General features: G+C 44.0%; 3 protein-coding genes across 10 annotated transcripts in view; 1 reads left to right on the top strand and 2 right to left on the bottom strand.

Annotated features, from left to right (window-relative positions):
* The first annotated feature begins 1,062 nt into the window (after positions 1 to 1,062).
* LOC107382132 (dnaJ homolog subfamily A member 3, mitochondrial) lies at positions 1,063 to 11,605 on the top strand. Of its 2 annotated transcripts, none has more exons than XM_015954129.3 (12): positions 1,063 to 1,288; positions 6,654 to 6,790; positions 6,958 to 7,041; positions 7,167 to 7,376; positions 7,454 to 7,606; positions 7,687 to 7,834; positions 7,946 to 8,010; positions 8,256 to 8,384; positions 9,357 to 9,472; positions 9,574 to 9,668; positions 10,825 to 10,937; positions 11,031 to 11,605. In XM_015954129.3, the coding sequence occupies exons 1-11, from the start codon at positions 1,096 to 1,098 to the stop codon at positions 10,926 to 10,928; spliced, it is 1,434 nt and encodes a 477-aa protein (XP_015809615.3). In that variant the 5' UTR covers positions 1,063 to 1,095; the 3' UTR covers positions 10,929 to 10,937; positions 11,031 to 11,605. The 2 variants fall into 2 exon arrangements, with proteins under 2 accessions (XP_015809615.3, XP_015809614.3); XM_015954128.3 differs by having other exon boundaries at positions 10,822 to 10,937; positions 11,031 to 11,256.
* Positions 11,552 to 12,784, bottom strand: tmem187 (transmembrane protein 187). Its single transcript, XM_015954130.3, has one exon. It carries the CDS (start codon positions 12,562 to 12,564, stop codon positions 11,782 to 11,784), a length of 783 nt encoding a protein of 260 aa, XP_015809616.3. The 5' UTR covers positions 12,565 to 12,784; the 3' UTR covers positions 11,552 to 11,781.
* A 1,890-nt stretch (positions 12,785 to 14,674) lies between these two features.
* The window catches only part of lrba (LPS-responsive vesicle trafficking, beach and anchor containing), a 241,352-nt gene continuing 231,204 nt past the window's right edge, over positions 14,675 to 24,822 (bottom strand). For 6 of the 7 annotated variants that reach the window (XM_054751519.2, XM_054751518.2, XM_054751521.2 and 3 more), the window contains exons 53-56: positions 22,175 to 22,273; positions 20,701 to 20,897; positions 17,205 to 17,356; positions 15,272 to 15,563 (exon numbers count right to left, since the gene is read on the bottom strand). In XM_054751519.2, coding sequence (XP_054607494.2) covers positions 15,473 to 15,563; positions 17,205 to 17,356; positions 20,701 to 20,897; positions 22,175 to 22,273 — 539 coding nt within the window. In that variant the 3' untranslated portion in view covers positions 15,272 to 15,472. Of the gene's footprint in view, positions 14,813 to 15,271; positions 15,564 to 17,204; positions 17,357 to 20,700; positions 20,898 to 22,174; positions 22,274 to 24,822 lie in introns of those variants that run through there. The other variant, XM_054751516.2, reaches the window with a different exon arrangement.

Here is a 24,822-nt window from a genome sequence, read left to right on the forward strand (position 1 = left end):
CGCCTTCAAGCCATCCAAAATGCAGCAGCCAGACTCCTAACCAAATCCAGCAGACGAGCTCACATCACTCCAGTTTTACAGTCCCTCCACTGGCTCCCGGTAGAATATAGAATACAGTTTAAAGTTTTAGTCCTGACCTATAGAGCTCTTAACAACCAGGCTCCAAGCTACCTATCTGAGCTTTTATCCCCACACACCACCTCTCGGAACCTTAGATCCACATCTGAAAACCTCCTGGCTGTTCCTCGAGCCAGACTGAAAACCAAAGGGGACAGGGCCTTTCAGACTATTGCACCCAGACTTTGGAACAGTCTACCTTCAAATCTCCGTCTCTCTACAACTGTAGAGGTCTTTAAAAATCATCTAAAAACTCACCTTTTCATCCAGGCGTTCTCTCCATAAATGTTTCAGAATGATGGCTTTGTTCGGGTTCACACCTTCACTTTGTTTATACTCATGATTTTATTTTCTACGTTTATCACTGCTATTGTTTTTCTGATGTTTTTATTGGTTAGAGGTATTTGCCGTGATCTTCATCATGTTGTACAGCGCTTTGTGATTCATATCTGAGAAAGGCGCGATATAAATAAACTTTTACTTACTTACTTACTAAAGCATCCCCAGAGTGCTAATTAATAACGTCATGAAATCAACATTTAATTTCAATATTTTACACCTTACCTCTGTCTTTGTCGCGTTTTTCCTCCTCTTCTTTTCTTTTTTTCCTCCCCTGGGCTCCAGATAATTTAGGCCGTTTAGACATGATGAACTAGCTGACTCATCAAAACAACCGTAGCTAAAGAAGGGGAGGGGGCGAAGTGGGCGCCACGCGCAGTGGCAACACATAGTGACGTATCATTAATCATTTTTAAATGCACACTGCGCTACTTAATAAACTTTGCTAAGAAGGTATGTTGTGGGCTTGATATTTTAATATTAAGACACATTAATATCAACTTGCTTTACAAACGTTACGTAACTTTTTTAATTTTTTTTTGTGGCGCCAGGGCGCCCCCTGGCTGGCTGGCGCCCCTAGCACTTGCCTATAATGCCTATTGGCCCCTACGCTGACTTGCTGCAGGAAGTGACGCAGTCATGGCGTACTCCACAACCCGGTTCACCACACGCTTGTTAGCGGCTACGGCGTCTTGTGCACCTTTAAGCGGCCGTTTTCTTGTTGTTTGGGGAGTTCACCAAGCGACGGTATGGCGGGCTCACCGGGGAGGGATAGCGGCCAGCCTGAGCTCCTGGAGTCGCGGAAATGGGCTGACATTGAGCGGACCGCAAGGTGAGATGGGGTTAGCTAGCAGGAACCTGCTTGTCATCTGGATCTGAAAGCTGCTGAACTACAGGTATTACAGCCTGTAGGTAGTTAGAATCAGCCTAGTAAACTAGACCAAGTTTTAATAACATGTTCAGTCTGGCTTGCCAGGCAGTTGGGATGTGCTTCCGTGGTGTTTTAAGCTCGGAGTGGAGTTGCTGCATCAAAGGCAGACTTCCATTCCCTCAGTCACGTGACAGGAATGCTTAAGCTGTTCAAACATATCAATGGTCTTCATCAGAAGTTTTAATGATTCGTCTTTTAATGAAGGTCTGGATCTTGCTTCTAATGTCTAAAGTGCATCGTTCAGTTTTATCAGCATCTTATTAATGCTGAATAAGACAGAGTTGATCATCTCTAAAATGAATGAATAGACTTTTAATCCCACAGTGGTGATGAAAAGGCAGCCCATACACAAATAAATTAAGAATATAATGCAGGTAAAGATAGACTTTAGGCTATTAGTGTAGCCTGCAATAAAAGGTAATTGATTAAAAAGAGAGTTTACAGTAAAGAGAAAATCCACTCCTAGCAATGCTGCGGTTTCTTAGTTGCTGTAAAAAAGTCACAGTGGCTGCAGAGAAATGCAGTTGGGAACAGTCACGGCGTCGCTTTGAATATGGCTGTAATAAAGCTCAGTTTACCCTGAAAACAAAAATCTATGTGGTGTTATCGTGGAGCTCTTGACTCTGGATCTGTGTGTTTATGTAAAACCGTGAGTTGTTCATGACAACCCTAACCCTGGGACCACGCGTTTATATCTAAGTACAGTCGTGGCCAAACGATTTGAGAATGACACAAATATGGAAAACTGGAAAAGTTGCTGCTTAAACATTTATAATAGCAATTTGCATATACTCCAGGATGTTGGGATGGGTACCTTTGACATTTGAATCGATCCGGTACTAATTCCCGGTACCTAGGAATCGATACCGGTACTTAACGGTACCAATTTTCGATACTTTTGAGTGTTTATTATTTTAATTCTCTTATATATTGAGAAAAATATATATCTAATTATAAAACCATATTTGATAAATATCACAATAAATAACATACAACTGTTTGTATTTTAACATTATCCTTGTAGTTTTATAAGCTGATAATTAAACTGAAGCAAACATCTTTACTGTGAACTAAATTTACTGTGTATCTTCATTCCTTTTGCCATCCTTTTTCATTTGATTTTTCCTACTGGGAAGTTAGAATTTCCGAGGAGAAAGCGAACGCACCATTAGCTGATAACGGTGGCAATGGAAGCTAACATATCAAGCTAACGTTATCTTAAACGGTTTATTTAACTGCTGGAGCAGATTAAAACGATGATGCCTCACACTTAGATCGTCACTGGTTTCGTCTTCACCCAATCACCCGTCACATTTAGTAAAGTGAAGCCAAACTTTAGAGCGCGTTTGTGTTCTTCTAGTTGGAATTTCGGAGTTCCGAAGAGAAAGCGAACGCACTATTAGCGAAACGGAAGCTAACAAATCAAGCTAACATTATCTTAAACATTTTATTTACCTACCGGAGCAGATTAAGATGAGGATGTCTCACTTAGATCGTTGTCGCTGGTTTCATCATCACCCAGTTACCCATCACATTTAGTGAAGTGGACCCAAGCTTTAGCGTGCGTTCTTTCTACCATGCTGCTCTGTTTACAACTCACTCGCAGCGAGCGACGACATAACGCTCTTGCGCAGCTGTCTAGGCGAGTTCTCGTTGTGAAGGACGGGTACCGAAACGAGGCACCGTTTCAAATGACGTGAATCGGTGCTCGGTCGGTACTGTGGAATTCTGTCGGTACCTTAAAAAGTACCGAATTCGGTACCCATCCCTATGAATTGCGTAGTCCTTCTTTGCCATGGACATTACCTTAATCCCCCCAAAAAAACTTTCCTCTGCATTGCTGTCATTAAAGGACCTGCTGAGATCAATTCAGTAATCGTCTTGTTAACTCAGGTGGGAATGTTGACGAGGCTGGAGATCATTATGTCAGGCTGATTGGGTTAGAATGGCAGACTTGGTGGCAAGGTGGATGATGCTTGAAATTTTTGTTCTTCCATTGTTAACCATAGTGACCTGCAAAGAAATGCGTACAGCCATCATTGCGTTGCATAAAAATGGCTTCACAGGCAAGGATATTGTGGCTACTAAGATAGCACCTAAATCAACAATTTATAGTAGGTCTGCACGATATTAGGAAAACCTGCGATATTCAATAACAGTGCTTAATATTGCGATATCGATATTACTCGCGATAAATGAACAAATACTAAAGTATGCAGTGTTGATGTCGTCTGGCGTGTGACGTCTGCTCTGGGTTCAAAGCAAACAAAAACTAATGCATGAATTCCATTACAACATAACATTTTTATTGCAAAAATATGCAGCTGCACCTGCTACTGTATTAGCAGCTGCACCTGCTACTGTATTAGCAGCTGCACCTGCTACCGTATTAGCAGCTGCACCTGCTACCGTATTAGCAGCTGCACCTGCTACCGTATTAGCAGCTGCACCTGCTACCGTATTAGCAGCTGCACCTGCTACCGTATTAGCAGCTGCACCTGCTACTGCATTAGCAGCTGCACCTGCTACTGCATTAGCAGCTGCACCTGCTACTGCATTAGCAGCTGCACCCGCTACTGTATTAGCAGCTGCACCCGCTACTGTATTAGAAGCTGCACCCGCTACTGTATTAGCAGCTGCACCCGCTACTGTATTAGCAGCTGCACCTGCTACCGTATTAGCAGCTGCGCCTGCTACCGTATTAGCAGCTGCACCCGCTACCGTATTAGCAGGTGCGCCTGCTACCGCATTAGCAGCTGCACCCGCTACTGTATTAGCAGCTGCACCCGCTACTGTATTAGCAGCTGCACCCGCTACTGTATTAGCAGCTGCACCCGCTACTGTATTAGCAGCTGCACCCGCTACTGTATTAGCAGCTGCACCCGCTACTGTATTAGCAGCAAAACAACAAACTGCATGCTTGCAGTTTCTCAGTGACTTTAAAACATCACCTCCACCATAAAACTTTTTCTGATGCTCCAAATACAGAAAAACATCCCTTACCAGGGTTTTTAGAATAAATAATAAAATCAGAAAATAAGTTTAAATGTTAAATAATAGTTAACATCACTTAAATGCAACAGCAAATTCTCTCATTGCCACTGAGCATTTTCTCCACTTATGTGGTTATGATATAAGGCTGTTGCTGTAACTGGGAAGTGAACTGTGCTGGGCCAAACTAGGAGAATATTAAGATTTTCTGAGGGAAAGAGAAAAACAATCGTCTACCTTTCAGAAGAGGAACTGGCAAAAAACTACATGGAAAATACGTGAAAACGTTTGTTTTTAACCCCAAATTGAACAAGTTTACCTAGATCTTAAAAAGTAGCTCAGATGATGAAACTGCAACTATGATTCTGATAACAAGCTAACACATTGAACTAGCTCATCTAAGATAAGCGGCTAGCAGAGCTTCTGACTGACAGTTTATGTGCAGCAGCAAATCAACTATCCTGATTAACAAGGTTATAAAAGCTCATAAATGAAAAATCACTTTGATGTGTGGGGGAACTTTTCCAGGCCCTCTTTAGCAGGGTGGGACTGGGAGGAGAGTGCTGTAGCCTTTTAGCTGGAAGCTAACCGGAGCCTGGGGCTAACACTAGCAACATGAAGGTGGGTTGGTTGACAGGCACGTGTCGGAGTCAGCCCGGTTATTATCAGCTGCTTAACGACACCGAGCGGACTCACGTTCACGTTTGAAAGCAGCGCTGATTCCAGAAACCTCAGCACAAAGTGCGTTCGTTGCTCTGAGCCAGCATGACGAACAAGGGAACCACCCATCCTAAGGGTCTACGTAGGGGGCGGGCGTATTACGTGAACGGACCCATCTGATTGGCCGCATATCAGAAGGACTACATTTGATTGGTCAAATAATACTTCCGTGTAAAAAAAGCTGGTTTACAAAAAGTTGATGTATGACACGGATGGAAATGTTGAACCAAACATTTATCGCCGTTTTTGATGTGCTTTGCGATGGGCCTATTGCACGTCCTGTTATCTCGATGACGATAATATTTTGATATATTGTGCAGCCTTAATTTATAGGATCATCAATAACTTCAACTAAAGAGGTTCAATTCTTGTTAAGAAGGCTTCAGGGCGTCCAAGAAAGTCCAGCAAGGGCCAGGATCGTCTCCTAACGAGGATTCAGCTGCAGGATCGGAGTGCAGAGCTTACTCAGGAAGGGCAGCAGGCAGGTGTGAGTGCATCAGCACGCACAGTGAGGCGAATACTTTTGGAAGATGGTCTGGTGTCAAGAAGGGCAGCAAAGAAGCCACTTCACTCCAAAAAAACCATAAGGGACAGATCGATCTTCTGCAAAAAGTATGACAAGTGAACTGCTGAGAACTAGGGCAAAGTCATATTCTCTGATGAAGCCCCTTTCCGATTGTTTGGGGCATCTGGAAAAGGCTTGTATGGAGAAGAAAAGGTGAGCGCTACCATCAGTCCTGTGTCATGCCAACAGTAAAGTATCCTGAGACCATTCAAGTGTGGGGTTGCTTCTCATCCAGGGGAGTGGGTTCACTCACAATTTAGCCCAAAACACAGCCATGAATAAGGAATGGTACCAAAACACCCTCCGACAGCAAGAACAATGCATTTTCCAGCATGATGGAGCACCCTGCCATAAGACAACAGTGATAACTCAGTGGCTCGGGGACCAAAACGTTGAAATTTTGGGTCCATGGCCTGGAAACTCACCAGATCCTAAATCCCGTTGAGAACTTGTGGTCAATCCTCAAGAGGCGGCTGGACAACCAAAATCCCACTAATTCTGACAAACTCCAAGAAGTGATTCTGAAAGAACGAGTTGCTATCAGTCAGGATTTGGCCCAGAAGTTGAATGAGAGCATGCCCAGTCGAATTGCAGAGGTCCTGACAAAGAAGGGCCAACACTCACTGTAAAGACCCTTTTTCATTGTCATGTAATTGTTGATAAAAGCCTTTGAAACACGTGCAGTGCTTGTAATCATATTTCAGTACATCTCAGAAACGACTGAAACAAAGATCTAAAAGCAGTTTAGCAGCAAACTTTGTGGAAACTAATATTTGTGCCATTCTCGAAACTTGTCCACGACCGTTTATGCTACTGCAGTAAGACTCGCTGTGTGCAGTGCAGATATTCCTAATGAGCGTTTACTGGAGTTGGAATCTGTGACATGATGTCACTTGGATACACGTTTGATGTTTAGGCTTCTGGTTTTGCAGGAATGTTCTATTTTTGTGGCGTTGGAGTAAATACACTTTTGCATTTTCTCGTCGACAGGTGTGGGATGTGTGCGTGGAAGTACCTGCTGCTCGTTCCACTCCAGCTGCAGAGTCTCAAGCAAACAAGACCTGTACGAAGTCCTAGGTGTCAACCGCAGTGCCTCACAAAAGGAAATCAAAAAGGCTTACTATCAGGTCACCTTTGTTCCATCGACTCACATTTATCCATGCTGGTGATTCTGAATGGAAAGCAGCAAAAGTTCTGAGAAATTTTCTTTTTAGAATAAAATTCTTGATTTTTGTTGGAATGAGATTTGACACAGTTGGATTTTTCTTTCCGTTTTTCATGTTTTTGTTTCCAGTTGGCAAAGAAGTACCATCCAGATACCAATCCAGACGATCCGGAGGCGAAAGAGAAGTTCGCTCAGCTGGCTGAAGCTTATGAGGTAGAGCTGCTGTGTTTCATGTGTGTAATACACCCCCCCCCCCCCCCCCCCCCGCTAGTAAAACCTATAGTCGGTGAGTTCTGCAGAGTAAATTACTGCTCAGCTGTTGAAGTGTTTTATTTTAGGTGCTTAGTGATGAGGTGAAGAGAAAACAGTATGACACATACGGAGCGGCGGGATTTGACCCGAACCGCACTGAAGCGGGCCAGCAGCAGTACTACAGAGCAGGTGGAGCCACCATTGACCCCGAGGAGCTCTTCAGGAAGATCTTCGGGGAGTTTACAGGAGGCATGGGCTTTGGAGACATCAACAACATGTTTGACCAGAGGCCTGAGGTAACGCACAGCGCGGAGCAGAGAGTGTTGTTGAATACAATTACACTATAGCTCATTGATGTTGTGTTTCTCCTCAGTATCTGATGGAACTGACGTTTTCCGAGGCAGCTAAGGGGGCAAATAAGGAGCTGAGTGTGAACATTGATGATGTCTGCCCGAGGTGTCACGGAAAGGCCAGCGAGCCGGGCACCAAAGTGTCTCAGTGTCACTACTGCAAAGGCACGGGAACGGTGGGTTCAGGCAGAAGCTTTCTGCTCAGATCCCTGAAACCTTTGTTTCAGAATTTTTCTTCCCATCTCTCCTCCTGCAGGAGACCATCAACACCGGTCCTTTCATGATGCGCGCCACGTGTCGAAGGTGTGGCGGGAAAGGCTCCATCATAAGCACTCCGTGCGCTCTGTGCAGAGGGTCAGGCCAGATCAAGAAGAGGCAGTGGGTCACCGTACCTGTACCTGCTGGTGAGTGGATCATCAGAGGACAGGTGATGCTGTCAGGCGGGCCTCCCGAGACTACGCAGGTCTGAGGCTCTTCGTTTTGAGAACACCTGAACTTGTGTGTTTATTTTCCAGGTGTGGACAACGGCCAGACCATACGCATGCCAGTAGGGACTAAAGAAATCCTCATCACCTTCAGGGTGAGTGTAGTTTTACAGCAGCGCTGATTTCATGTGGTAAAGCCGTAATATCCCGTTTCAGAGTGATTGGTTTGATTATAATCCCTCAGCCAAAACATTAAGACCACTCTCTTAATGTTTAACAGGCTAAACCTGGACCATTCTGGTGCTAAACACGCTGGACCCTTGGCTGTTCTAAACTCTAGTTATGGTGGGATTAATATTTTAGAAGCTTCATTCTGATGCTTTGTTTCTGACGTCTGCAGGTCCAGTCGAGCCCAGTGTTTAGACGGAACGGAGCAGACATCCACTCTGATGCTTTCATCTCCGTGGCTCAGGCCATCCTGGGAGGCACGGCCACAACACAGGGCCTGTATGAAACCGTCAGCATGGCGGTGAGTAAATCGGGGCTTAAAGCGTTGTATCTGTACAGCTTCAACTTGTTCCTGCTCATTTTAATTTGCTTTCTATAATGAAACGTGTCATTTGTGCAATTATACCTGGTTTAATCTTTGAAAATAGGAACTGTTTGTCCCAGTCCGGTGGTTCTTGTCATGTTTCACTAAACTGGGCTTTATTTAGAAGTTGCTGAGGTCCGGGCTACCTCGTGAACTTTGACCTTTCGTGCGTTTCTTAACCCGGAGTTCAGAGTAACGCCGGGGGGACACCGGCCGCCGAAGCGCCGAGAAAAGGGGACCGCCTTCATTCGGCGCCCTTGTTATCCTATTCTATAGACCTCATGGGCCGCCGAAGCGCCGCGCGCTGCAGCCCGCGCCGTGCAGCGATCGTTTTGGCGTCTGCTCTATTTTTTTCGTGAGCCGCGGGTCAACCGCGTTAATTCTGGCAGGAAGTCAAACCATGACATAAGAGGCAGGCCGGTAAATTAATCAAAATAAAGCATTTCAAAATGCAATTCCGCGATAGTCAAATGTGTTCGTAAACAGACACGGCATAAAAACCACACACACACAGAGCAAACGTGTGTGTGTGTGTGTGTGTGACCACGTGAAAGGGGTGTGGTTTTGGGTGTCTTTCAACCAGAGCAAACAGGACAGAGGCAGAAAGTCGTAGGCCAGTTATTAACAACTTGTTCACACCATAGGTTCACACACACACACACACGTACAAACACACACACACACACACACACACAGCAAGGGGGAGGGGGGTGTCGAGGAAAAGAGCAGAGAAAAGGCGGAGAGGAAATGGAGAACACCAAGTGGTTAAAAGAAAAACTACGAGGCACGCCTCGACCGGAGCGGAGAAACAAGCGTCTGGTCTGAACTGAGGAGCAGCGGCCGAATTTCGTGAGCGCTTCGGCAGCCGGTGTGTCCTCGGCCTAAGAGCTGGCCTCTCTCTGTTTCCAGATTCCTGCAGGCTGTCAGGCCGATCAGGTGATCCGGTTACAGGGGAAAGGCATCCGCAGACTCAACAGCTACAGTTATGGAGATCATTACGTTCACATCAAGATCAAAGTGCCAAAGTAAGACCCACTCAAACCGTGACATTAGGTCTCTGTTCACACTAATTTATTATTTACATCTCTGTATTATATTTACCCTCCATGTTCTCATGTTGCTGCAGGAAGCTGACGCGGAGACAGCGCTCCTTGTTGCTGAGTTATGCAGAAGAAGAGACGGAGGTTCAGGGTTCCGTCAATGGGGTCAGTCCTTCAGCAGGTCAGAAGCAACACACACACACACACACACACACACTCACTACTTTTTGTAATCAGTAGGTTCTGACATGCTGACTGACGTGCTTCTCTAAAATTGCAAAAGAAACTTTTTGTTTTCAATTCAATTCAGAAATACTTTATTAATCCCAGAGGGAAACTGATTGCTGTAGTAGCTCAGAATAATAATAATAATAATAATCAAGTCATCAAAGAGTTGTTGTATATTACAACGGCTGTTGGCAGGAAGGATCTCCAGTAGCGGTCAGTGTTGCAGCCAAACTGAAGAAGCCTCTGACTGAAGACACTCTTCCGTTGTCGGACAGTCTTGTGAAGAGAATGCTCAGAGTTGTCCATCATTTTCTTGATTCTCTGGAGAATCCTTCTTTGCATTATCTCCTCCAGTGGTTCCATAGTCGTCCCCAGAACAGAACCAGCCTTTTTTATTAGGCTGTTGAGCCTTTTCAGGTCCCTGCCTCTGATGCTGCTACCCCAACAGACGATGGCTGAAGAGATTACACTCTCAACAACAGACTTGTAGAAGATCTGCAGCATCTTGCTACAGACGCTGAAGGACCTAAGCGTCCTCAAGAAGTGCAGTCTGCTGTGTCCCTTCTTGTAAACGGCTTCGCTGTTCTTTCTCCAGTCCAGTCTGTTGTATGTATGTTTTTGGACATAAGTTTATATAAAATTAAAATTAACCTGCAAGTTGCTCTTTAAATAGCTTTTATAGGAGAAACTGTATTCATTCTGCACACCTGTGGAGGTATTGTTTTTAATGTTCCATATTCCACCTTTAAATAAAATCCTAATGTTGTAACGTTTGTGCAGAGCCAGACAGAATGACACGGTGGTCTCAACAACCATTTATTAAGGTAGTTGAGATGATACTTCTCACAGCTCTCGCCTCCAAACAATTAAGAGTGAAGCTGGAAAAATGAGAAAACTGGAGCAAAAGTCTGTCAGTAATCCAGCTTAGATTGAGAGACCCTCTTAAGAAAATCTTATAGCGCCTCAAGATAAAAATCACGAGGCGCTTAAAGGCTCATGAGCCCTTAGCAGGTCATTAGCTGAGCTGATTGGAGCGTGACACTTGGTGATATTCTAGCGCCATTGCTTCTCTGTATTTTCCTCATTAAAATACATCATTTGTCCAGCAGGGGGCAGCAGTGCTTCAGAATCAGGAACAAAGTCCACAACAACAGAGGAGAAGAAGGAGGAGGGGGGCGGCTTCTTCTCCAGACTAAAGAAAATGTTTAGCTAACACTCAGCTGTAAGTAAGATGATTAACACTGATCATGTTTGATTATGTTTAAAACTAAAGTAAAAAAAACAACATTAGTTTTTTTCTGTCCTACATTTGCAGAGAGAAGAAAACTCATGAATGCCAGACCGGTCCTCCATACCTTCTGTTTGGGAGAACACAAAGACTGAGACCATGTGTGGATTTGTGCTGTGAGGACCGTCAGGTTTAAGGTGACGTAGGAGCTACGTCCATGAGTCCTGCAGGAGAATTAGTGATGTGACACCTCACAATGACCTCCACAGACCAGAAATCCATGTTCAGTCAGACATTTCATAACTACAGACGTTAAATTGTGCAGTGAAACTATTTTATCCTCGGTGCAGTGAGAGGCTGAAGGTGGTTCTTACTCAGCCTCAGACCAAAGCAGCAGCGTAGATCTGGAAGGATAGAGCCGGTCTAGTTTCTCTGAGCAAAGCTATCACAGGTCCACGAGAAGATGTTTAATCTGTTTATGTAGAGGCACCAGTCACATATTTAATAACTACATCATTGCATTATTAAGCTGCATAAATGTTCCAAGCAGGTTTTTGGGACTTGATTGGTTTTCCATCTAAAACAAACTCAATTTAAATGTTAAATAGAACATTTACAATATGTAATTATTTTAGTTTAATAATAAAGTAATATTTACTTACTTTAAGATCAATGGAAACTCTTATTTTTACAAACACCCCTCCTGGTTTTTAAGTTCTGTCTTGCAGACCTGTTGACTAAGACCTGGGCGTCCTTTGAAAGCCAGAGGTTTAGCAACGGGGCAGATGTGTCCGTCTAGATTAGTGCCCCAAGGCTCTGTCTTAGAGGTGATTACATTTCACTCCTGCTGAGCTGCAGCCTTCCCCTGAGCCTTCTCAGTCATAATGGTGAGGAAACAGAAGCTGAAGTGGAACTGCAGCACATCGCACACTTTAGACCAGAAGTGTCCGGTGAGTCGCTGGAACAGCCAGAACCGAGCCAGCCAGTGGTCCAGCAGCTTCAGCACCACGAAGCCGGTACAGGACAGCGTGGCCAGCAGCAGATACCCCGCTGTGTGACCATTCCCGTGCGTGAGCTGCACGCGCCCTCCTTTGTACAGCGCTAGAGCAACGTAGAAACCCAACGCGACCTCGAAGCCGCGCTCGTGCGCCAGCGCGAGGCCGTAGCTTAGGATGGAGCACAGCTCGAGCACAACCGCGTGCGTTGCGTGCCACTTGAAGGGCCCGCGCTCAATGAAGTCGATCCACACCGGAACCCAGGCGAAGATCGGCAAGGTGAACCACTGGTCGAGGACGGCGGGGGCGCGCCGCAGCGTCGCCAGGCGCGTCCACTGTACAGGTGAATATAGAACAGCCATGAGGGCAAACACCTGCCGCAGGTAGCGGCCGCGTTCCGTTTCCCGGACGCTTCTGCACCAAAACAGCCAGTACAGTCCCAGGAAGAAGTAACCCACGTTCACCAGACAGTTGAATGGCATCGCCAAAAAAGCAGGCAAGTAGTCGACTCTCTGCTCTGCGTAATGATCGTAGGTCAGGTCCACGTGTACGTGGCTGAACAGGCTCGTGTTCGCCAAAAGTACACAGAACAGGAAAGGTACTGACACGTGAAGCAGAGCCAGCATTATACCGCTTACTTAGACGTGTTCACGAGCTTAAAGGACGGATGAAAACCTTAAGACGAGCTCACGTTCAACAAGTTCCTGTAGATTCTAGTCTGTTTAGTTCCGGGTTTCTGCATCACGTGGTGCATGGAGAGGTTTGGCTGACTCGTTCTATCTCAAAGTGCGTCCAACAGAAATGTTTATTTTGTCTTTTAACCAAAGAAATATTGAAACCATGATACAACACTTATAACAAAGTATTTAATTTTTAAAAGGAGCTTATTTTAAACTGAACACATTTACTAAAATCTGCTGCGTAAATGTCGCCCTCGTGAGGATTTCGTGGATTTTTTTTTCATTTTGGGTTAAAAAGTTTCTCTTGTAAATAAGTCCACTTTGGCTCTCAACAATTACAAATGTTGGATTTTAAAACATTACTGACTTACAGCGAGTGTGACTGGAAGACTAATTTAAAACAAAACTTGCAACAATCCGCTTTTTTTGTTTTATACATTTACTGTCTGCAGTACACACACCGCCCTCTGGTGGCAATTTAGTAAGTTTACAACAAAATAACAATGGAAGAAACAAAGAAAATCATAATTGAGTGAATCATGCAAAATTCCAATAAAACGTTTTATTACATAAATTACTGACTTCTGTATGAGTGAGATTTTTTTTAGCTTCTCAACACCCCGTCAAAGGGTGGCCGTGTCATAATTTTACAGTCCTCTATTTTGGGGAAGTAAAGTTAACCTTAAAGAGCTCTAAAAAGCACAAACTGTTGTACTTCAGGGAAAAGCTGTAATTGTACATAGTTAGCTTTCTCTCTTCCCCGGTGAGAGGGAACGGCTGCCCATTGTCACAGATTCTGTTCATAACTTATGGACAGGTGCAGCCAAGGTGTTGAGGGGATATGTTTTGGTGGCTTGAGGATCAAGTCTCTGCTTTCTGCAGATTATGTCCTGTTGGTTTCATCAGACGTGATCTCCAGCTTTTACCGCAGCAGTTCACAGCCAAGTGTGGAGCAGCTGGGATGAGAATCAGCTCTAAATCCAAGACCATGGTCTTGAGTCGGAAAAGGGTAGAAGGCCTTCACCTGGTCAGGGATGAGGTCCTGCTCGATATGGAGGAGTTAAGGCATCTTTCATGATCGAGGGTCTGTCGTGGTGAAGAGAGTGGAGTCGGACGATGAAGCTCTCGATTTATCGAACAATCTACGTTCGTTCGTACCCTCAACCATGGTCACAAGCTTTGGGTAATCACTGAAAGAATGGGATCGTGGACACAACTTTTCTCCACAGGGTGGCTGGGCTCTCCCTTAGAGATTGGGTGAGAAGCTCAGTCATCTGGGGGGGGGGGCTCAGAGTAGACCTGCTGCTCCTCCACATCGAGGAGCCAGTTGAGGTGACTCGGGCATGGCTAGGATGACTCACGTGAAGACCCAGGGCATGCTGGAGGGACTGTTTTTCAGCTGGGATTCCCCTGGAAGAGCTGCCTCAAGTGGCTGAGGAGAGGGACGTCTGGGCTTCTCTGCTTAGGCTGCTGCCTCGGTGACCTGACTCCGGATAAGTGGATGAAAATAGATTGATGGAAATTTCAATATAATCATGATAAAACATTAATTGGAGTAACAGGCTTCCAGGAGAAAGTGATTCAATGGTCTCTTGGTTTTGGAGGAGCTTCAACAAACCTTGTATTTTAAAAGTGCAAGTGCTTTGTTATCTTTAACTTTAAGAGATTTTTTTTCAATCTTTATAAATTGATGTAGATTGAATTACCATACTTAAGCAATAAACAACTGTTTTAGTGTCTGCCGCTTTGTCACATTTAAGGAAAATGCAAAAAAATACATTTGTTGGGTGGCGAAAGTGTGAAAGGTCACTGACCACTAGAGAGCAGTGCCATTTTACGAACGCCTCAAAAAACTCAAGTCAATTCAAGTTATAAAATTCATTTTTATTGTCAGAACTCAGCAAACAGAACACTTCAAATGATCGCAAAAAATAGGTAAGAGATGAAAGAAGTTCCCTTCCAGAGATTCAAACCACAAAGAAGCAACAAAAATTAAAGGAATGGATACGGATATAATAGGAACCCAAACACGCGACCAACGTAATTAATATTAGGTTTTGAAGCTAGATCACCCTTCAGTATAATTGACAGCTGCGATGAAGGAAAATAAAACGAGCAGAAATGAGTCCTTCTCGGCTTTGGAGGTGAGACCCTGAAGGCTTTGAGGCCGGCTTGGACAGTTAATGTCTGAATCCTGGTTTAAACAAATCATTATTCAGTCATCAAGGAGAAAAAAAGGTGGAATAACTTTATATTAAACAAAAGCAGATTGATTTTAAATGGTTAAATAAACAAATTCTTTAAATATGTGCCGTGCACAGAAATCTCAAAGCAAGTCATGTAGAGAGAAGACCGCTTAAACATGAGGATTACATTTTAATAGAGTTATATAAATGTGTAGTCCCTCTTTCTGTCACGCTTGTATTCAATCATAACCTATCTGCTGCGATAACAAAATAAAAAATGATTAATAGCTTCGTTTCCTCCTCACGTACACACCTACCTCAGAAAGAAAATCACACACCCTAAAGTACACAAAAATTTGGATTTTATACGTCTAACTTCCCACAAACTCCGCTTTCACTTGCGGAGGAGATGAAAATAGACTCTTACGCTAAAAATAGATTTGTTTTTCAACTGAACAGTAGCATAACCCCCCCCCCCCCCACACACACACACACACACCTTAAGATTTATAGGAAAAATTTCTATCTGAGCTACAAAATATAGCAATGCCCTTTTAAAAATAGGTTGCTGCTTTTACTACAACAGGACAGATTATTTTTCTCGGAGATACATTCAGGATACGAGGCTATAAAGAGATGCGTTGGTGTGTTGAGCTGGTCACGTTTACTCAGTATCTGGTCTGGTACTCGTGATGCCACTTATTGAAGTCGTTGTAGAAGAGAACGATGCTCCCGGACGCCATGCCAGTTATGATGCACCTGAGGTGGAGAAAGCACCAGGGTGGGTTTTTCATTTGAATTCATTTTTATATTAAACGGCACCACAGGAAAACTCCAAAAATATTTTCTGAGAGTACAATTATTAAAGGAAATTATACTAATAAGGACTTAATCTGTAAAGATAATGTGTATAAAGAGCAAGTCACTGCTAAATGAATTTTTTTGCTTATAATCTGTATAAATGAGAGTGCTGTAGACATGTTTAGTCATCAATTTGGCATTTTAGTGCATCCCATTTAAAATAGATGCTTTGACTAAAACAGTCATTGTGGCGCCCTCTTTAGGTCAAAAGTCTGCACTACATTTTAATTTTAATCAGTCATGCTATTTGCTAAGTGTTGACATGTGATATTAGCCGGTACACATGACGACGGCTGCACTGTAGCTGCAAGGGTAGCCGAGTCTCGGTTGCACTTCTGAAATGATACGGCTAAGGGCAGCTGCCTCCTCTTAAAAAAACCTTCCTCAATTTCCTCTGGTGAAGGAGGTGGAGAGAAATCCTCCAGACTAGGAAGCTTGCTGCCGTTTGTTTGTCCAAGTGTGTTAGTTAGCAGCTCAACGTAAAACCTCCGAGGGCGGGGCAGCGCTGACATAGTAACCAGACAGGGTCTGCTGTTGGCACATTTTTCAAACGGGAAATGCTGGTGTAGTAAGACTCTGGCAGGGGAGTGACTTGCTCTTTAACTTAGGCAAAGTACACACATAGCCATGCTTTTGTAAAACAAAATACCCCCCCCCGGCCATTAACTCCACAAATAGTTGCCAACATTCCTTGGACGTGGAATGGCGGCCAATCATCATCCCTCACCTGTGATCTTCTACATAGAGCAGTAATTGGCCTTGCAACAACCGAGTGTAACCTCAGGTTGCGGTTTTGTTGCAGGCAGGGATGTTGCGATACCTAAAACCTCGGTTATTCAGGTCCACAAGTAAATGCTGATAACAGAGAATTTGCAAATCTCCACCTTGGTCGAAGGTTTCGAAAGAATACCTTAGAGTATTTCAACTGGGGTGTGCGCTAAGAAAGGCCCGGTAGAGTCACTGGGTGGGACTCGGTGGTGGTGGAAACTATATCGTCAAACAACCCGTTAGTACATCTGGAAGAGTTGCTGGTGAAGCAGAATGGAAGGAAAAGGAAAGCGGCAGTTTTGACACGGCTTCAGAATTGCCGTTTAAATTCCCAATCCTGAAAGACAATTCCACCACACCGCTGTGGTACACTAGGCTTTGTGTTGTCCTACACAGAGCTGTAAAAAGCTGACACGGTTGTGATATGCAGTCACCTTAGCAAAGGCCTAAAAGGACTGATTTTGTATGGAGACAGCAGCTGAGAGGACGGAGCCAGCGTAGCAGTAGCAACTGAATGTTAGCATTTCCAGTAGCTTACTACTGAACGTGTGAATGAAAATATTAGATTTTACTGATCAGTTTATGGATACATTTAGGTGCTAGCATGTTGTTTTGCATGCTAATCATGTTTTGTAGTTAAAGTAAAGGAAGGAGAGAAAACGTATTTCTCTAGCAGTTTTTAAATTTTCCTGTTTATTCCGATTCACCGATGATCCAAATAATCGTTTGTTGCAGCCCTAGACTGCAGTCATTTCTATGAGTGTGCGTTACCTTTGGTCATGTGACATGGCCATGGAGCGGATCCCTGCATCACAACCTGGATAGATGAACAGCTGCTTGAGGCTGTGAACCTCCCAGACAGAAACTACACCTCCATCTCCACCAGTCAGCAGATACTGGCCATCTTTGCTCAGAAGCATCGCCTGCCAAAGGCAAATAAAGACACATCATTAATAACCTACTTGGCTGACTTCACATATGTTGCTTTTACAATGACCCAATGCTTCAAAAGCCATTTAACCACATGTATAAACAGACCCTGATAATGTGGGGAAAGTTTATCTGTGATGTAAGTGAAGTTCACACTTGAAGGTGTTGTGATCCCACAAAAACAATCCCACACTCTACACACAGGCTTTCATCAAAGATGTCTCCCGACAGTGAAGCTCTGAGATTTACTCTTCTCATCTGCTTTTCTTGCAAACTGCAGCAGCCGAACGGCTCCCCGAGGAATCAGATATACACAAATCAGGCCCTGCGCTGGAGTCCATTACGAGGTGGCTCACAGTGGAAGCAGAAACTGAAACAGTCAGTAGCATCAATCAGCAAGTAACCGTAGCTGGTGAAGTGACGAGGCTGAACTCAAGTTCTAAAGCAGCAAATGACACTGAAAGCTTTTGGCGTTTGTGGTTTTAACGACACCGAAGTCGCTCGTCTTTCAACTGCGGCCGCTTTGCAGTGATTCAGCACTTCTTTAATCAGCGGCATGTGTGCTGAATTAGGCTCATATTTAATGGAAAAAGGAAATTTAAAGCTGGAACGAGTCATTTTCAGGAACTTGATTTGGTATGAAAACAAACAAGCCCCCCAACAGAAAAAGCCTACGTTAGGCAAATGCATCGAGTTGGATGAAACTAAACGACTGAGCAACTTTCACGGAGACGGCTAGACTGAGTATCGCTGTATTAAACCATCAGCTGTGGCAGAGGACAGCTTTAGGAGAATCTCCATGATAAACATTAGTTAACAACATGAATTCACCTGGTAAGTCTTACATTTTACTGCTTGGAAACCTGAGCATACCTACAGGAAACTGCTACGTTTTATTATCACCTGCCAAAGAAGAAAGAGGGAATGTTTTTGCTCGTATCCGTGTGTTTTTTGTGTTTGGACAGATTTTGATGAAACCCTTAACGCTGCGGTATGTAGTTTAAAATGTTAAAGCAACACTGATGAATACCTTTAAAAGTTTGCTTCAGTGATTGAGTTGGTAGAAACTTAAAGAGCAAGTAACACCTAAACTAAGGGGGTGCGCTCTACCACTGCCTTCGTGCCGCTCTCTCGGTCCGCCAGGCGACACCTCTTTCAGAAGCACCCTCTGCTGACCAGAACCAGCACTTAACAGTTTTGTGGAACAGGTAGGTGTCCTAGCGGGTGCTCTTTACCTGCCTAACAGCTGTTAGCTATTTTCTGTACCAGTAGCTAATTTAAAGGCTAGCGGTTAGCTTTTTCAGTTTGCCGACCATCAATAAAAAACACAAGAAGAAGAAAAAACAGGTTTGCTTATCATGGTGGAGCCTGGAGTCAGACAGTACGTCTTTGGAGGTGAAACTAAGAGCTAAACCTGCGTGATCATGGCCTACACTCGTTTGGGGAAGCTAAAGGAGGCAGTGAAAATGCTTAGTTTGAACTATCTGACCTGATTCTATAATATAAAGTATGTCATTTTTATTATTTATACTCGAGATCCTTCCCTGGCCTCTGTAGCAAAATAAATATTTTTAGCCTAGAGTACTGACACGTCAACAAGATCGAGCGGTCAATCCATGCTGGAAGAAGCTGGAAGTTTGCAATGGACCAACCTAAGCAAATACTGAAGTTACCGATTCCTCTACCGCCCTCTACTTCTGAAAGGAAAACAATGAAAAATTCCCTCTGCAACTCATTTGTAGAATATCCTTTTGAAGGTTTGGGTTAGACCTTTAGTTGTGTCCGTTGCATTAGCAATAGCAAGCATATTTTACAGCCCACTGTGAAAACGGCAGAACTGTTTAGCAGTCGCTAGGCACCTTAATGGACTTGTGCATCCACTAACGGAGTTTATGACCTTACTCTAGCACAGCAGGAGGCAGCAGAGCTGGCAGACATGTCAGCCTCACCAGGTAGGAGGCTGCAAACAGACATTATAAATCAGACGTTTGCCACCAGGTGGTTAAACAAGATGGCTGATGGCTCTGTAAGGGCCAAGATGGCGGCTGTGGCTCAGATGACTAAAAATGACTCTAGCAGAAGCATGTGCAGCATATATGCCCATATTTTGTGCTTCTTTCAGAGAACAGTGGGTGGATTCTGGGCCTGGAGACAGTAAATGGTTTAATTTATGATGCTTCCCCACCTTACACTGACAGAGGCGGGGAAGTAAATGGCTGGGATGGTTATCCTGCTTGACTTACAATACAACTTAAAAGAATAATCTATTCAGCATGGCCTCCCTCATCCAATTCTGCCGTTAGCTGGAGATGCCGACTGTTAGCCTGTCATCCAACCTCGCAGACCCATATAAAGCCAGTTCGTACAATCTTACTCTCTGTGTCCATGCGTGCTCTGCAGGCCAGGACAAACACTTATTTATCCTGGAGTCACGCTGTGCTGAGGTTCAAAGGGAGGAGAAGATTGATTCTGGTATGTACATGAGTGCACTAAATACTGCTGGGTCAGGAGGGCGGAGCGGGACGGGACTCCCACAGCCTCACTTAGAGATGTTTAGATGTTCCTAATGCCATCTGACATGGAGGGAATCCAGCATGGCTGAGAAATATGGCTGCAGCCTGCACTGTTACCAAGATTCATCTGCAGAGACAACTGTGGGAACAATTCAAAGCTAATCTGTTGTTATTGTCTTTTAAAGACACACTAAAGGAGACTGAAATATGGAAACTAAACACTCGTTACTGCTGCAGCGCAGCTAATGTGCTCAATCAGTGTTTCAGTTTATTTGTGGCTTTGTAGGGGTGCGCTGGTTGGCAGGTTTGCAGCTCGGGCACAGGAGGCTTCTTAATAGGAAACAGGCGTGCAGCTGTCTGTCAGAGCTGGCTTACATTTCCCAGGCCAAACCGGAAACCGAGGGCCGGGAAACCAAAGGCGGTAGCTGCTATCCCGTGTCACTCTAGCCACCAGAGAGGAAATGTGGGCATTGGGGAATGTGTCGTCCCGCGCTGGAGGCTAGTTAATGGTGTTGGTGTCCCAGACTGACCACTCCTCTGGAATGTTTCCACCACTGGGGCAATTCGACCTGACAATGGAGCTCCGGATCAAAAGAACAACTTCCTCTGGTGTGTGTGTGTGTGTGTGTGTGTGTGTGTGTGTGTGAACGGGGAGAGAGCTGTGAAGCCCGTGTTTGTCCCGAGGCACGCTGACCCTCACCTCACTCACATCTCAACCCGAGCCTTTAATCAGTGGAAGGTTTTGTGCCCAGATGTGGTGCAGACATACAGATGCAGGAGCGTGTTTCTCATGTCTACCCGTGCAGTAACGAGCATTTCCTTACCTTCGTGCTGTCCTCCACCTCCATGTGTCCAAGCAGCTTGCCATTGACAGAGAAGAGACAGAAGTGTCCCTTGTCATAATAAATGATGCAGTGACCCTCTGAGGAGCACTGGATGAGTCGGGGCCTCTGGCACATCTCGGGGCCCTCCAGGGTCCGGAGCAGGTCCCCATTCATAGAATGGATCAGACATGGACCCTCTGTATGCAGACAGGAGGATGCAAGCAGGTTTAACATAAAACAATGATTTATGGTCTGGATCTGTGTCAAGTAGGGGGAGAAACGTCGTTTCTAACAGGTATTTAACTTATTTGCTAGCAAACTGCTGGGCCTTTTCCCAAACAGAGGTACCTAAGAGAAGCTTAAAGGCAACACATGTAATGGATGCAGCCAGCATTCTTTAGGATCCAGAAACACTGTTATCCCTCTGGGCTACAGATCCTACAGGAAACAGCTCAGACGGAAATATTAGTGCTCCTTTAAACCTCATGCCTCGTTATCATAGAAAATGGTGGATAAATACAGAGTGCTGTAGTTCAAAAGTTAATTTTAAATGTTTTAATATTTTGTCATTTATTTGAAGTCACAACAAATACGTTTTGAGTTATTTCTCTCAGTACAGCATTCAGACTAAAGAAGGAATGTGTGTGTGTGGTTTCTCATCACAAGTTAAAGACCAAGTTCACTGGATTTAATACATCTGCAGTGGTCTCTAGTATAAATTAATGTCATGTTCAGGACGTAGAAGTTAGCCAGAGCAGAGATTAGCTTCAGACAGCAGGATTTGGAGAATTATTTCCTGATATTTGGACATCTCATCTTTGATTAGCCAACAGCAACGCGACTCCACCACTGAACCTGCAGCGTTGATGTTTTATCTCCACAAATATGCCTGATGGAGTTCTGCTGTGTTGAGGAGTTGCTAATGCTAACGATTAGCTTCTACTTGTCGAAATGTGCTCTGCTCTCTCCTGGATGCTAAACCAACAACAGCCTTCCCGTCGCTAGTCCATGAATGCTAATTGTCAGTGTGACATCGATCCGTCAGGCTTTTCTGATCCGCATCAGCGGCGGACGCAGGAAATAGAAGTAGAAGCCCTTTCCCATGTTGAGCCCGCACGCTAAACTCAGAGTAACTGTCTGGTCGTATTTTTTAAATGGTTACCGAGTGAACTTGGTCTTTAGCTTGGGGTTCAGAAAACACTTTTGTGCAACAATAAACAAATTTGAAGAAACCTTTACAGCAAACCAGATAAATATGCATTTCCAGTCATTAAGCAACACAATGCTGAATCATTCATATTTTAAAGAACACGGCTCTCCGGTGTGTTGAACTGGCCTCAGGGCCACACCAGTCTCTCAGCAAGCATACTTAATGGTTTGTATGAAAGCCACTGGTTCAGCATTTATTACTTGGCTTCTTGGTCTGTAATCTGATTACTGTATATTGATTAAACAAATTCATGAACCATCTCACCTTTGCAGCCGCTGATGACGAGTCCCAGCTCCGCACACACACTCACACACGTCACCTCACAGTCATGACCTGTCAGGATGGCCCGTGGCGTGACAAACGCTGATGGAGACAACAGGTAGAGGTTTTTACTGTATGTCATGTAGCTTTATGGCCACTAGAGGGAGGACAATAAAATCCCGTCAACTAGTTAAAAACACACCGTGGCTAGAGCAAGAGTTGAAATCACATAAATACCTTTAATGTTATCAGAGGGTTTTAATAAAGATACCACTTTAACCCATTTGTCTTGAAACATTTTTCCTGAAAAAAATCCCAGTACAAAGTATTTCAGTATTTTTATGACTTAACGCATCTCCTTTATTGAATGAAATCATAAAAACTGTTAACAGGTTTCCTGATGAGACCCTTCCTTTCTCCCAAAAAGCCACAGCTGCTGTTGCAGCGTCGTTAGATTTAGCTGAAAGACCAACGTGCTCAGTGGCCTCGAAACACGAGGGCAAGCTGCATACGAGCAATACTTTAAATCACTGAGACCCACATGTACAGTGCAGAGGACCCCATACCTTAGAGAACATCAGCCCAGGAGAGGACCCTGTGTGTGTGTGTGTGTGTGTGTGTGTGTGTGTGTGTGTGTGTGTGTGTGTGTGTATGTGTGTGTGTGTGTGTGTGTGTGTGAGATACAAAAAACAGCTTATTTGTTTTCAAACTGATAAAAAATCAGCAGAAAATTTGTCACCAGTTACTGATCTCATAATATTTAAAGGCAGCTGATAGTTTTGACTCCGTGCATCAAGCTGCTCACTTCACCGCCACCCAAACGCTCCCGTTCCCACCCGAGCAGCAACCCAAACATCCACATTTCAGCTAGTCAACAGCCTGGTCCTCACTAAAGGCAAACACATGAGTGGGAGGAGGAGGAGGAGGCTGGTCCGGACTCAGTGAAGATCTATAAAGATGATAAGATGAATAAACTGCAGCAGTTCGGAGCCTCGACCTGCTGTTTGGATTAAATTAGAGGCCACGTCTGATCACGATCTTAAACCTGGATGTGACCAGAGTTGGGAGCTGTGTGTGTGTGTGTGTGTGTGTGTGTGTGTGTGTGTGTGTATACATATATATTACACACAGTGTGAGGACATTAATCCTTCTTTGTGAGCTAAGCTTCATTTTACACAGGTAAGATCAAGTACATCATAAAACTTCAGAAAGACGAGCGGGTTTTAAATATATCTGAACTGTTTGGGGTCACGCTGCACAACCAGCTGTAAGTCATCAGATCTGATGGAAACAAGCCTGGAGAGAGTGTGTGTTCCTACTTATACGACAGAAGAGACGGGAAAGACTAGAATACAGTGCAAAAGTTTATTTAGATCAATAATTCAGCCTAAAGGTTAAACTAATACATGATAGACAGACATTTCGAGCCTTAATTGGCTCACACCGTATGAAAACCCTACCTTCAAAATCTCAGACTATTATTTAATCAGCTAATAAACCCTAAACACCTGCAAAGGCTTCCTGTGCCTTTGGATGGTCTCTCAGTCTAAGTTAGATTACTGACATAAATGGACTTTTGCACCATATTCTCATTTTTCCAGTTTTCCCTGCGGTTATCTATTCAGTTAAATAATATTTAAGACTAGTTTAGTATAATAATATATTAGTTTGTTCAAAATAAATTACTCAACAGACTTGAACAAAAAAAGAAAGAAAGAAAACTCTTTAAATGTATATTACATACATGGGTAACACTACAACAAGGGTCCATTTATTAACATTAATTAGTGCATTATTAAGCATAAATAAATATACATGTTAATATTAAGTAATGCATTACTAAGCCCCGGCCCTTTGTCCTAACCATAAGGAAACTTCATAGTTAATATCAGAAACATTTATTAATGCTTAATAATGCACTAAGTCATGTTAATAAAGGGACCCTTATCGTAACGCGGTACCCATTCATTTACTCTACAAAGCATAAACAGGCCCAAACGTATTCCTCCACACTGCCGTGACTACAGATGATGTCCAGATGATTTAGCTGCTAAGCTAACTCAGCTGATAAAAACAATATAAGCCTCAGATTTTGGGACAGGCTGCTCGTATCATTACTCAAACGCTCTTTAAAGTGAACAAACACACGGCTGAGAAACACCATCCATGTCCTTTACTGCACAACACTCCGGTGTTCCCGTGGGAACAATGGGACATGTCTGATTAAGCATGAACTGGTGTTTTCATCAGCACCATGACTGGGTTGATGCTTTAACCATCATGCTTACTCCAGAATTAAACTGAATTTAATTGATGCTGCATTGTTCAGAAATAAGCATTCCAGCCTTTTACCAGTATCCACCACAGTCAGGGCAGACTGGGACAATAAACCAGGCTGGGAATTTGATACCAGCCCAGACTAGAATGCTGCCGTGCCTCCGTTTGGGCCAGAGCTTGTCCATCACTGGAAATGGGTGAACTCTTAATCTCCACTACAGATAACACACACACACACACACACACACACACACACACTTCCTATCATACTTAAACTTGGGACATTCTCTGTGACTACGGTTAGGCCCGTTGTACCAAACAGACAAAAACTGAACCTCTGATCTGTCAAGTTTTCACATTTTGAATGAGAACAG

Source organism: Nothobranchius furzeri, chromosome 7 (assembly GCF_043380555.1).
Source record: "Nothobranchius furzeri strain GRZ-AD chromosome 7, NfurGRZ-RIMD1, whole genome shotgun sequence".
Taxonomy (NCBI): Eukaryota; Metazoa; Chordata; class Actinopteri; order Cyprinodontiformes; family Nothobranchiidae; genus Nothobranchius; species Nothobranchius furzeri.